This window comes from Paecilomyces variotii (assembly GCF_004022145.1).
Source record: "Paecilomyces variotii strain CBS 101075 chromosome Unknown C8Q69scaffold_10, whole genome shotgun sequence".
In the NCBI taxonomy this organism is placed as follows: domain Eukaryota; kingdom Fungi; phylum Ascomycota; class Eurotiomycetes; order Eurotiales; family Thermoascaceae; genus Paecilomyces; species Paecilomyces variotii.
The window spans coordinates 208,923-220,825 of record NW_021167149.1 but is presented as its reverse complement, the minus strand read 5'-3'; the positions used below and the strand labels follow the sequence as shown (position 1 = coordinate 220,825).

Here is an 11,903-nt window from a genome sequence, read left to right as displayed (position 1 = left end):
CATCGCTTAAGCGTAGTTAAGTTGATACAAAAGTAATGATTAATTAGATACTGCGTAACTTAGCAGACCAGCTGAGAAATATAACAAGACAAATGTAGTTGATAAAGCGGGTAGAAACGGAGGAAGCTAGGGATGTTAACCGGCGGGACCCACTGCCGATGAATCTACTCGGCAATGAACGGTTTGTCCGATCTAGACCGGGTGAATATTATTATTGTCTTCGAGTGTATTTAAAATGAGCAACTTCACTTCTTGCTGGATAAACAGAAGCATCCCCGTGTTGGGAGACTACAGGTCTCGACAGGCAAGTGTATCTAGACTGTCAGAGCAAAGTCGACAACAAAGTATTAAATAATGACAAGACAACTCTCCCCAAATAAAAATAAAAAAACAACCAAATAACAAGCATGATAATATGCACACCGGCGGCCCCAAGAGGAAGGGTAGCTTAGCTAATCGGCAAGGCGGCCGAATCCCGACGGGGAACTAAAGATCCCCAACATCCCAGCGCGAGAGAGAGATATTATTATATTATCTTTCTTGTTTCTTCCTCGTGGATCGCCCTTCATTTGTCTCCGATCCTTCTCTCCGTCATGTTTTCGCGATCCATCTGGGCGCGCCAGGCTGCGCCGCTCAGGCGTCACGCCTTTGCTCCTCTTGCTCGTCGATCTGTCACCACTGATGCTGCTTCGTCGCATGCTGAGGATATTCCCCAGGTACGTCGACCAAACTCGCTTCTCTCCGTGGGACAACCACGACCTGACCTGTTCTTGCCGTGTAGGAAGATGACAAGCCCTTCACTGTCACGCTCTCCGACGAGAGCTTCGAGACCTACGAGCTCGACCCGCCTCCATACACCTTGCAGACCACCAAGAAGGAGCTGAAGCAGATGTACTACGATATGGTTGCGACCAGGTAGGCATCATCGAGAGATAGATCGTGTATCCCTGGGGAGACCGTCTTTAACCTGTGTTCTGCTGTAGACGTATGGAGTTGGCCGCCGACCGTCTGTACAAGGAGAAGAAGATTCGAGGTTTCTGCCATCTGTCGACCGGCCAAGAAGCGGTTGCCACCGGTATCGAACACGGAATTGACAGAGACGACAAGGTCATCACCGCGTACCGATGCCACGGTTATGCGCTGATGCGCGGTGCTACCGTCAAGTCCATCATCGGAGAGCTGTTGGGCCGTCGCGAGGGTATCGCCTACGGCAAGGGAGGATCGATGCACATGTTCACCCACAACTTCTTCGGTGGTAACGGTATCGTCGGTGCCCAGGTTCCCGTTGGTGCTGGTCTGGCATTCGCCCAGCAGTACAATGAGGAGAAGTCCACCAGTATCGTCCTGTACGGTGACGGTGCCTCCAACCAGGGTCAGGTCTTCGAGGCGTTCAACATGGCCAAGCTGTGGAACCTTCCGGTTATCTTTGGATGTGAGAGTACGTTTACCCCCAAGTTCCTACAAGATGCCCTTTGACGGTACATTGCAGAAGACTAACTTTCAACTAGACAACAAGTACGGTATGGGTACTTCCGCCGCTCGTTCCTCCGCCCTCACCGACTACTACAAGCGTGGCCAGTACATCCCTGGTCTGAAGATTAACGGTATGGATGTCCTTGCTACAAAGGCTGCCGTCCAGTACGGCAAGGAGTACACCACCTCTGGCAAGGGACCTCTGGTCTTCGAATTCGTCACCTACCGTTACGGTGGTCACTCCATGTCCGACCCGGGTACCACCTACCGTAGCCGTGAGGAGATCCAGCGCATGCGCAGCACCAACGACCCCATTGCCGGTCTCAAGCAGAAGATGCTCGACTGGAAGGTCGTCACCGAGGAGGAGCTCAAGGGTATCGACAAGGAGGCCCGTGCCAACGTTGACGCTGAGGTCGCCGAGGCTGAGCAGATGGCTGCCCCAGACCCCACCCCTCGCATCCTGTACGAGGACATCTACGTCCGTGGCAGTGAGCCCCGCTGGATGAGAGGCCGCACCGTCGACGAGACCTTCTACTACTAGATGCTGTCTCAGAGACCCTCTTCTTTAATGCCATGAATGTGGACGCAACAGACGGAGACGGAGACAGGAGCCGGGGTGAATCTCGGAAGCTTGAGTGAAAAGCGAAACGCATCCTACGTAGTCATCTGTAATTTAGCCATCAATCCCTAACTAACCATTTATCTTTTTATGTAACCTAATCTGCGTCATCTCGCGTAGATAAAAGGTGCATCTCATCTCCTCCTTTATGCAAGATTAATATACACATATTCTCATGATATGAACACGCAATAAAGAAACGAACCTCGCATTCGATCCTGATCCTGATCCTGCGTAAAAAAGCCTTAACAATCTTCCTAATCCAGATCTGCTTTGCTGTTTTCCTGGGCCTTTTTCCACATCCTCTAGCCATTTTTCTCTCCTGTAGTTTGACATCGGATTATTACACATGTAACTTTCAACAAAAAAAAGAATTTCTTTGATGATAATCGGTACTATACATGATCCATACTTGACTCAAACGAAGATCGAGAGCACAGTAAGAATACTCTATCTAGAGTAAAAGTAAAAGAATCAGACTATGAACAGGCAGTGTAACGAGATACTCCATGCGTTAATGTTGTTAACAATACAGTGCAGTATTTCCACATAAACGTTAGGTAGGTAGGGACCGAAAGAGAGAATAGAACGAAAAATACAAATAAAGTCGAACCATGTTAAAAATAATCTCGAGTTGCTTTAGAAAACTACCTATATAACCAGAATACAAAACAAAATCAAGTGCTAGACTATCCACCCATTCGTTCATCCTCCATCTATCTATTCTCTTCTGTAAAGCTACGGTTGACTGTTGAAATCAGGAGAGAATAATGTGGGACTTCACGAATAGAAGCCGGGGGAGCGAATGCGGCGGACTCGTCCGCGCTGGTTTCTTTGGTTGTTCTGGTTATCTTGGTTGTTGCCCTTGTTGGCCTTGTTGTTATTCTTGTTGCCATTATTGCCCTTGTGCTTCTTGGAAGCTGAGCTGCTGGCCGCGGGAGTAGCTGCAGGAGTAGCTGCAACGTTGGTTGCGAGAGCTAAATTAGACATGCATTGTTAGTTATTGGTTTGAGCAAGATTGCTATGGTCCGCATAGCTTGTTGGACAATACTAGAGAAGGAACATGATATTTACTAACCGGAAATCTCTGCTAGGCTGGGATCCTGGCCGGCAGCGGTGGCTTCCTTGGCAGCTTCAAGGGCAGCGCCAATGTCTTGCTGGTCGACATCAATCTGTGACTGGATATCGCTCAGCGATGCGGCCGTGGTAATCGCCTCAGGAGTGGAGTTCGTACGACCAGTACCGTCCGACTGCTTGACAGCGAAGCAGCCACCGAACGGGCCTGCAAGGGCATTGTTTCTGCAGCGGATGGTGCAGACGTTTCCAGTAGAAGCTATTTCGGAGTCAGCAAGGATATCCCATGGGACAGGGTGTTGGGATCCCCAGTCGTCTTTAGTATATCTTACCTCCAGTGCAGTTTAGGTTGTCTGGCAACTGGACATTCATGGTGAAGTTCTGGAACTTGGCTTGAGAGAGACCGTTTTTGCCGGGGACATTGTTCGACACTTGCAATTTGATGAACTCATTCGTAGAGAAAGAGTTGCCTATACGTCACGTTTGTTAAGATACGGGTTCGCAATAACAACTGGGTGGCCTTGGACTTACTCGTCGGGTCCATATCGCAGGTATAAGGGCCGGCACCATCAGCATTGACCTTAAAGGAGCAGGTCAGTAAACACCAACAAAAATATATATAATTCTTTGAGAAAGCAACCCACCTGATGGATCGTAACCGCTAGAGTTGAGCCCTTCTGGACTGATGTTACCCGGTTGGCGGCGAGTTCCTTCTCAGTCTCCTGACCGACATCAACATTGCCCGCAAGCTCAGTGCGACCACAGGTGTTGACGATATTCTGGTTCATCTCCTCATCACGAAGGATGGTAGTGTCCTGCTGACAAGGGCTGATGTTGATACAGTTCCTTGGCAGAGTAGTGTTCACTAGGATAGCAAGAATCAGTATCACGTATGGACCTTCAGTACAGATAGAGCTCCAACAGATAGACTTACCAAGGAAACCTTGACTGTCCGGGGATCCCTTTTCTCCCGCAACTGCTAGAATTACTCCGTGGGAGTGGACGCCCGCAGCAAGGCCAAAGAGTGCAACAAGACATGGATAATACATGGCGAAGAATGAATATGCCGTGACCTGCACGGGTGAATGAGAAAAAAAAAAGAAAAAAATATATGGAGAATGAAAGTTTTGAAATGAAAGAAATAAACACACTACACTGGAGATCTGGCTCAACCACGATGATCAAGAAAAAACGAGGGGACTGAAGCCGGCCATCGTCATTAAGTACCCCTTCTACATAGTGAGGATATTGCCCCTTCCCGCTTAGGCATGCCGTTTAATCGGTATTTCCTTCGGCTTCACAATCCTTTTTCATTCCCGCCATGGTGGAGAATTGTATCATGAATGTTTTGAAGTCTTATCCATTGCTGGAGTTGGGTAAAGACTTGAATCAAGCCGATCGGGACCTATCCGATTACAGCCCTAGTGCAGCTATAGTCAGACCTCCGAGATCGATCAAAGGTCAAACCATTGATACTGCAGGAGCCCATCGTGAGGAACACTTGGAAGGAATAAGCGCCAGGAGTAGGTCTTTCACATCTGAGACCAGAAGCATAAACGTCCTGTCCTGTCCTGTTCTTGCATCCCGAGTCGAGAATCATGGCCCTCTCAAGCTCACGCTAGAAGGTCCCCCAAGGGCTAAGAAAATGGACAGCGGTATCAATGTACCCTGTCTCGCCAGAGTCATTCGCTCCGTGCTATACTAACCGGAAGTTGCATCTATGAAAAACCGTGCTTCATAGGGTTCTGCTCGGTGGTATCTTTGCTTTCTGAGGGTTCACGGGCAAGGATGAAACGCCCGACTGCTGAAATATCTCGACCTCAAACGGCCCCGTGCGAAGGGGCCGCACGCAGTAAGCGGCTGGCTATCAGAATAACTAGGCTATTACCTGTAGCAGCAATGGCCAGCTTCGGAGAAGGAAGAATAGGGTTCTCACATGGCGCCACTTCAGCTTTGAATCGCACGACGTTTCAAGATCTTCACCTCTAGTTGGCAGTATCCATGAAGTACGATCCAGGCCTCCAATCTTAGTCAAGCTCTTCTGGGACAATAGTTAGATCTCTTTCGGTGAGCATATTATTCACCTGTTTCTGGCCTCGACGATCAGAAACGGCCGTAAACAAAACTAGATAGGGGGTTTTCCGGAACTGTGCATGAATTCAAAATGTAGTTAATATTCGTCCACATGAGCTACGATGAGTGTTATGACGATCTTGCAATTGATGTCTTCTGAGATGCTTACACGCGCACGAGTTCGCAACTGAAAAACCAGTGCTCGATAACCTTTCATCGATTCTGAGCAGTATCCTGCCGAATGAAGAAGTTGGCGTTGCAGCCAAGACTTGTGTTTTTAGGTCTCTCGTGAAACCATCGGTAAACAGTACATGTTTTAGCACAGGACCATCCGAACCGTAGCAGTCGAGGGCATTACCTAGCTTCGGGACGATGTCACCTTTGCGGACAATATAGAGATGAGGGCGATGTCTTGAGACTCAGTCAGGACGTTGGATTACGCATTGCGATAGATACGCATTGGAACTGGGGTTTCCTGGCAATCGAGGAGGCAGGGACTACTGTATGGTAATTCTACGGACTGCTGCTGCAGCTCTCGCCGGGTTTCAAAGCCAAACCTCGGAAAGGGATACCATTGCTTAACGCATAGACAGACGTTGTGTCAAAAATATCGTCAGAGACGAATCAGATGAGAGATTGGTTCCTTATTCGATGCATTTACACGGTCGCCATGGTCATGTTGTACAGATGTGCTCATATCAACTCCGGAAATAGCGGCTCAAAGACAGCTCGCCTGACGTCCACATCCATGAGCAGAAGCGGAAAAAGAACTACCCAGTAATACAGACGTCCTGAAAACAGAGAATAAAGGTATAATAACGACGAACATCTCCCTCCGAGGCATCTACCGCCGCCTGAGATACCAGGCAAATGCGGCGGTACCAACACCCTCTCCGAATGGTGTAGGAACCTCCGAAAAGCCGGGACGTGCAACGGGGTGTCTTAGATACACTGCAGCACAGATGTTCTGGTTCACTTCAAGGTATTTCGGGATGAACGCAAACGCACTCATGTAGTCACGCGGGCGCCACGGGGTCGCGTAGGGCTTGGTGCTGTCGATAGGGTTGTCACGAAGCTGTTCAAGGGCGCGCTTCAACACGTCAAACTCGACGTCAGAGAGCTCTGAAGCGGATTCCCCATCCAGGCCCTCCGGATCCAGCGCGGCCTTTCGGAACGCCTCAGTAAGCTGTTCACCGGGTTTGGCATCTGATGCAGCCGTAGCAGCATTCGCTGACTTCGTAGACTCGGTGGCAGAAGCGCCTTCCGACTTGGACTCCTTCGCTTCGACCTTTTCGGCTCTCTTCGCCCTGAGAAGAGAGGTCAGCTCGGAGAACTGAGCTTCCAGGTTGTCAGTGAGCACGCTGCTCGACTGGGATCGCGAGAGGACTCTCTTGACAGCCTTTTGGAAGCCTCGGATCTCCTGCTTGCGCTTCGCCGGAAGAACATCCTTGCTGCTCGACATGATTGTCTTGGCCTGGGCAAGGAGCGTCTTCAACGTCTCCCGAGGATCCTCGTCCTTGGCATCCTCTGGCTTCTCCTCATCCTTGGCTTCCTTAGCCGCCTCTTCTTCCGCATTTGCTTCTTCGGCCTCTTGAGCAGCGGCAGCGGACTTTTTCGCAAGACGTCCTTCGCGACGTTCATGCTTATCTTTCGGGGCACCGGTGGCAAACATGACTCTTTCTGGGTCGACTTGGAAGAGATCGCCGGGGTTCAATAGGTAGCCGGGGAATTTCATCTGGGGCCGAGTTAGTATTAATTGCAAGCAATCTCCATAAGCTCAATTCTGTACCTTCTTCCCGTTGACTGTGACAGCTCCATGGACGACAAACTGGCGGGCCTGTCTGGTGCTGCTAGCGAACATAGCTCTGAAGATTGCTACATCCAACCGCCGTTCCAAGGGAGCGAAAGTCATCTGTGTGAAGGGAGTTCGTGGAACAGACGAGGCAGATCTGCGACCAGGCTTTTCCAGGCCAGATCCACGGCCTGCAGAAATCTGCGAGCCATCGTCCTGAGCCAACTGAGAAGGGTTCATAGGCACGACACTGCGCAACCGACGGGAGAACATGCGCTCCCATTGGCTCTCCCGGACCTGTTCACCGTGGTATGATCGAGCAATTGATTTGGCTGCCCATTTTTGCTGGAAGAAAGTCTTGTTGGCGGTTGGTGGGTTTCGAAAACGGTTGAGGTTATACAAGTTGTACTTGCTCCATGACTGTCGGATTTTCTATAACGGCATGACCAGATTAGCAAAGAAATACCAATAATTCAGACGAAGGAAAACTTAGGCTTACCGCCCCGCCTTTCAAAGGCGTCGTAGCCCTGTTTCTCATGATGGGCGGCGTTGAGACAGCAAGTCGACTTCCTGCTCTCCTAGCTATTCACCGGCATCAAAACTTCGAAAAGCCACTGGGAGCCCGATCTCACGTGATGCATATCGGCGGTCCGCGGAGGTTTGATCACATGACGATTACTCATCACAGCCGCAAACTGGCACCCAATCAGGGTCCTTGTAAGAAACTCGCTTAATTTAGCGTGGCCCTCGACAGGCATAAATACTTCGCCCACCCGCCGTTCTTTTGGACTTTTTTCTTCTTTCTTTTCTTCATACTTACCTTGTTTGGGTGGCTGCGATCATGAAGGCGGTCCACCACGGGTTGGTCCCTGCATTGCACAGCGCGGAGGAACAACCCGTCCAACGGCCTTCGGGTCATTGGCAGGCGTATTCTTTGGCACCCTCCACTATGTGGAAAACAATTCTCTCTTTTTCATCAGTCTGTCAGCTATATGCTGGCGGTTGGAGAAGAAGGATGAGCTGCTAGCTTCGTAGTACCCAAATAGATACATACCACGGACGCGTACATCTCACTTGGAAGACGCGTTACCTTGGGAACATGCTACGCCCAACGTGTGTACAGAACGACAGCCAATAATCTTTGTATCCAGCAAGACGCTTCAGTGACATTCGCTTCAGTGACATTAGTTAGCCCCCCAAGTCTTGGTATACCTAGCTACCCCTACTCTGCCAGTTTAGGGAGCAGATAGAGACTGTCCGTCCTCTGTGCGCCTCCTTGCTGAAGGAAAGGTGGAGGGAGCGAAGTCTCTGTTTGCGTTTCGCGCATTTTGTTTTGGCGAATCCTGGTTGCTTGCTTGCTTGCTATCCAGGATGGGACACGTTACGATTCTGGAGACTTACATGAGCTCTGGATTTGGTCCAGATTTAATCTATTCTGTCAGGCGCGATAAATAATATCCATCTTTATTGGTTCGTTTGCCGTACATCTGTTACTCTCTAAAGGCAACACTACAACCACGTGCGAGCAGACTATTCGATTGCTTTTCTCCATTTTGGAAGCTATAACCAACCACTATTGATCGAATGGAATCGAGCGCATGTCGAGACGCGAATGGTCAACGATGATCAACCACGGTAAACACCAGAGATTCCAGACCGAGACCAGTGATGCGAGTGCCAGCCAGAAGAGCTAGTTACCGCAGGGTAGGGTCATAGCCAGAGAGTGAGTGCTAGTATCTGGAGAGCTTCAGGTCTTTTTATCGAGGAAAGAGTCAAGCAAGTAACCTAACTGTGAGCTGTTAGAGGTTGAAGTCCTAGCCTTGCGTCCGCATCATTTAGATTCGACATGTGGTAATTTCGTGATAGTAGTGTGGTGTGGTGTCTGTATGTGAGAATATGATAATCTCAGACGAGCGTGTACAACTTGAGATTTGAGTACTGGAAACTGCTATTTAGTGAAAACAAAATCTTCATTCAAACTATCGAGGCCGTCTGATGGGGGGCTATCTGAGCAATTAGATCTGGCCGTTAGAGCGTCCGTGTCTCGGAAACCGAGGAAAGTATTGATAAATATATCATACAATCCAGGGCGATCTGCTCAACAAAATGCAGCTAGGAACAAAGTAAAGAAATAAAAACAGCACAAAGAAAAGCATTAGAACTGAGGAGCCCACCCATCTGTGATCCGTAGACCACAAGGAAAATAGTGACAGCATAAAGAGAAACATGCATCTGAACTGAAGGAGCCCATCCGTCTGATATGAGACGATGTGGGAAGTAGAGACAGTACAAACTGGGTCTAGCCTTCGTCTGATGTGGCACGTGGGAAAAGAAAAGAAAGCCAATGAGATGATCGATAGTGAGTGTATAGTTCAGTTTTCGTCTGAACTATTTAGATCCTCACTCTCCTTCGGCGCTGCCATGGAAACTAGCTCCAGGATCAGAAAGAGCTTTTCTCCTCATCGAAGACCCTGACATCCAACTCAGAGTCCTGGTGTGACGAAAGCTCCAGGGCCTGGGCTTAAGGACAATTTCTTCTTCGTGATCACTGTCGTCACTCCACGCTGAACGCTCATTATATTGATGTTCGGGAGCTGCTTCGTTGACAGGAACTGCTTCGTTGACGGGAGCTATCTCGCTGTCGTTGGGCAACGGTGAGATAGGTCTCATGTCTGGGTCCACTGAGCTTATGGCTCGTCTATGTGATTTCAAAAACTTGTCCATTCCTTCAACTCCAGTAACCCTGCGTGGGATCAATGACCTGCTCCTAGTTATCCTTTCCGTGTTCGGAACCACGACCGGGAGCCGTCTGAGCTGAAGTCCATCTGTAACCACTTTACCTCCTTGGTCTCCTCCATTGTCTATGCCCTGGTCTGAGATGCTCCACGGTTTGAGATATCTCGTTTCGTGATTGTGTTTCGGTTCTTGATGGGGAGGATCAATGTCAGCCATCAAGGCAGATTCCCTGTCAGGCGGAGCAGGTCTCATGTTCTCATCTCCGTTCTCAATGCCCCCATAATAAGGATTGCCGTGTCCGTCTCGAGGACCAAAACACATGAGAATAGTGTGGCCGATTGCGCAGTAGGTGTCTTGATCATTGACCATAACAGTGACCAGCGAGTCCAGGAGCTTGTCCTTGCGATAACACATGATCTCAAGGAACTGTCCAATCTCGCACATGGTCATCTTGGTCGTGATGCACGCGATGAGAACGTCGCGGAACTGTTGTAGATTGGCCCACGGCCATGGTCCGTTGATAGCTGGATGTGTACCGCTATGGTACATGTCCAGGTCTTTCTTTGCTTCATCAGTGGCTACCAGCTTCGGAGCCAAAGAAGCAAGAGACACAACTGGTGATGGGAAAGATAGTATTTCGTCCAGAGTTCTGAGGTCGATCTCTGTCTCTTTCGCCTCGATATCCCAGTTAGGGGTTATCCAAGGTCTCAATTCTGGAGAGAATACAGGAGAAGCATTCTCGAACCAGCTATCACGGACGGAGTACAAGCTGGCAGGACGCGGAGGACGTGGAGGAGGCGGACCGCGTGGAAGGGGTCCAGGAGAAAAAGGAGCAGGAAATGGTGGAGGAGGAGGACGAGATGGACGTTTATGCTTGACAAGGCATCGAAATAGTTTTCGACCTCGATCCTTGATCAATCTCCAAGTATCTCTGCGCCCAAGTAACTTCCGCAGTCCCTTTTTAATCATGGTGGGCATGTGGATGGTAGTTTGATGATTGATACCCTCACCAACAGGGACGAAGAAGCGTTTCTCAGGCAAAAATAGACTGGATTAAACACTTGGCTCTTGTTTGTGTGGCCTTTCAGTCGAATTGAAGAAGTGAGAGTGAACGCTTGCAGTGAAATAACTCGAGAGCTTGGTGGGATGACTGAGTAGCCTAGCCTAGTCTGCTTCACAGAAGCGGTACAATTCACCTATGTCCTCTTCCCTCCCCCGTCGGTGTTGCTTGACTAGGCAGAAGACTACTGAAGGATCATTGTGAATAGCTACTTGAATAGGGACATTTGTATTGACTAGCCAAGAGAAGTAAACTGGTCACCCAGCATTGTACGTATTGAGGACAATCTCATTGTTTGAGAATCGGGGGGCCTCCCTACTAGTTTTTAGGTCCTTTGAACGAATGAATGGCGAGTTCCTCTGTTGAAGCCTATTAACTTCGCAGGAGTCTTTCGAACTTTGAAGGAGACTTGAAGAACAGAACGTATACTGTGTGAACCTTGAACAATCCGCAGATAGCTCTCAGCCCTTGAATTAGCAAGGGAACTTGCGGCTGACAATGACATAAAACATAGCCCCTGTTCCCTTTAAAAACTGACTTGAATACTAACAAACTATCTCCATTTCAAAAGCTAGCCTTTGTCATTGGTTTTTGTACGTTTGTGTATTAACCCTTGTCACAGGCTAGCAATCGCACTGTACGAGAAGATCCTCCTATGGAAAACTTTCAAAAGAATCAAACGTTTGAAGAGGCACTCATGTGCTTACTCAGGTATGGTTGCTGTTGGAAAGAATCTAATGCAGGTATTGATGAGAGACCCTTTGTTTCTTGAGAAAGGCTATAATTCATGTCTTATTTGACAGTAATGCTATATCCACTCTATATCCATTTGTGGCCTACAGTCAAAAGCTGTACAAAGATCCGGGGGCCAGGTAAGAAGGAGCCAGGTATGGTGATAATTAAGATGCATATATATCAAGAAGCCACATATCTCGCGCAGTGGGTATACCTGTGAGTGGGTTTAAATACAGAGAAAAGACGCAAGAAAAAAAAAAATTAAAGCATACCGGGCTAAGTATGTAGAGTCGAAAAGGAAACAGCCAGAAGAAAAGTCGTTGGTACAGCGTCATGAATTA

At 48.8% G+C, this 11,903-nt stretch overlaps 3 protein-coding genes across 3 annotated transcripts; 1 reads left to right on the top strand and 2 right to left on the bottom strand.

Moving 5' to 3' along the window:
- The first annotated feature begins 485 nt into the window (after positions 1-485).
- On the top strand, positions 486-2,358 carry C8Q69DRAFT_475297 (putative pyruvate dehydrogenase E1 component alpha subunit). Its single transcript, XM_028631191.1, has 4 exons — positions 486-716; positions 782-915; positions 984-1,438; positions 1,509-2,358. Exons 1-4 carry the CDS (start codon positions 594-596, stop codon positions 2,012-2,014), a joined length of 1,218 nt encoding a protein of 405 aa, XP_028482810.1. The 5' UTR covers positions 486-593; the 3' UTR covers positions 2,015-2,358.
- A 373-nt stretch (positions 2,359-2,731) lies between these two features.
- C8Q69DRAFT_61295 (hypothetical protein) lies at positions 2,732-4,351 on the bottom strand. Its single transcript, XM_028633836.1, has 6 exons — positions 4,101-4,351; positions 3,811-4,031; positions 3,698-3,746; positions 3,499-3,636; positions 3,171-3,425; positions 2,732-3,069 (listed from the first exon to the last, which is right to left on the bottom strand). The coding sequence occupies exons 1-6, from the start codon at positions 4,213-4,215 to the stop codon at positions 2,873-2,875; spliced, it is 975 nt and encodes a 324-aa protein (XP_028482809.1). The 5' UTR covers positions 4,216-4,351; the 3' UTR covers positions 2,732-2,872.
- A 1,444-nt stretch (positions 4,352-5,795) lies between these two features.
- On the bottom strand, positions 5,796-7,626 carry C8Q69DRAFT_475293 (putative 30S ribosomal subunit S4). Its single transcript, XM_028631190.1, has 3 exons — positions 7,531-7,626; positions 7,029-7,463; positions 5,796-6,974 (listed from the first exon to the last, which is right to left on the bottom strand). Exons 1-3 carry the CDS (start codon positions 7,567-7,569, stop codon positions 6,084-6,086), a joined length of 1,365 nt encoding a protein of 454 aa, XP_028482808.1. The 5' UTR covers positions 7,570-7,626; the 3' UTR covers positions 5,796-6,083.
- Between the last annotated feature and the right edge of the window lie 4,277 nt (positions 7,627-11,903).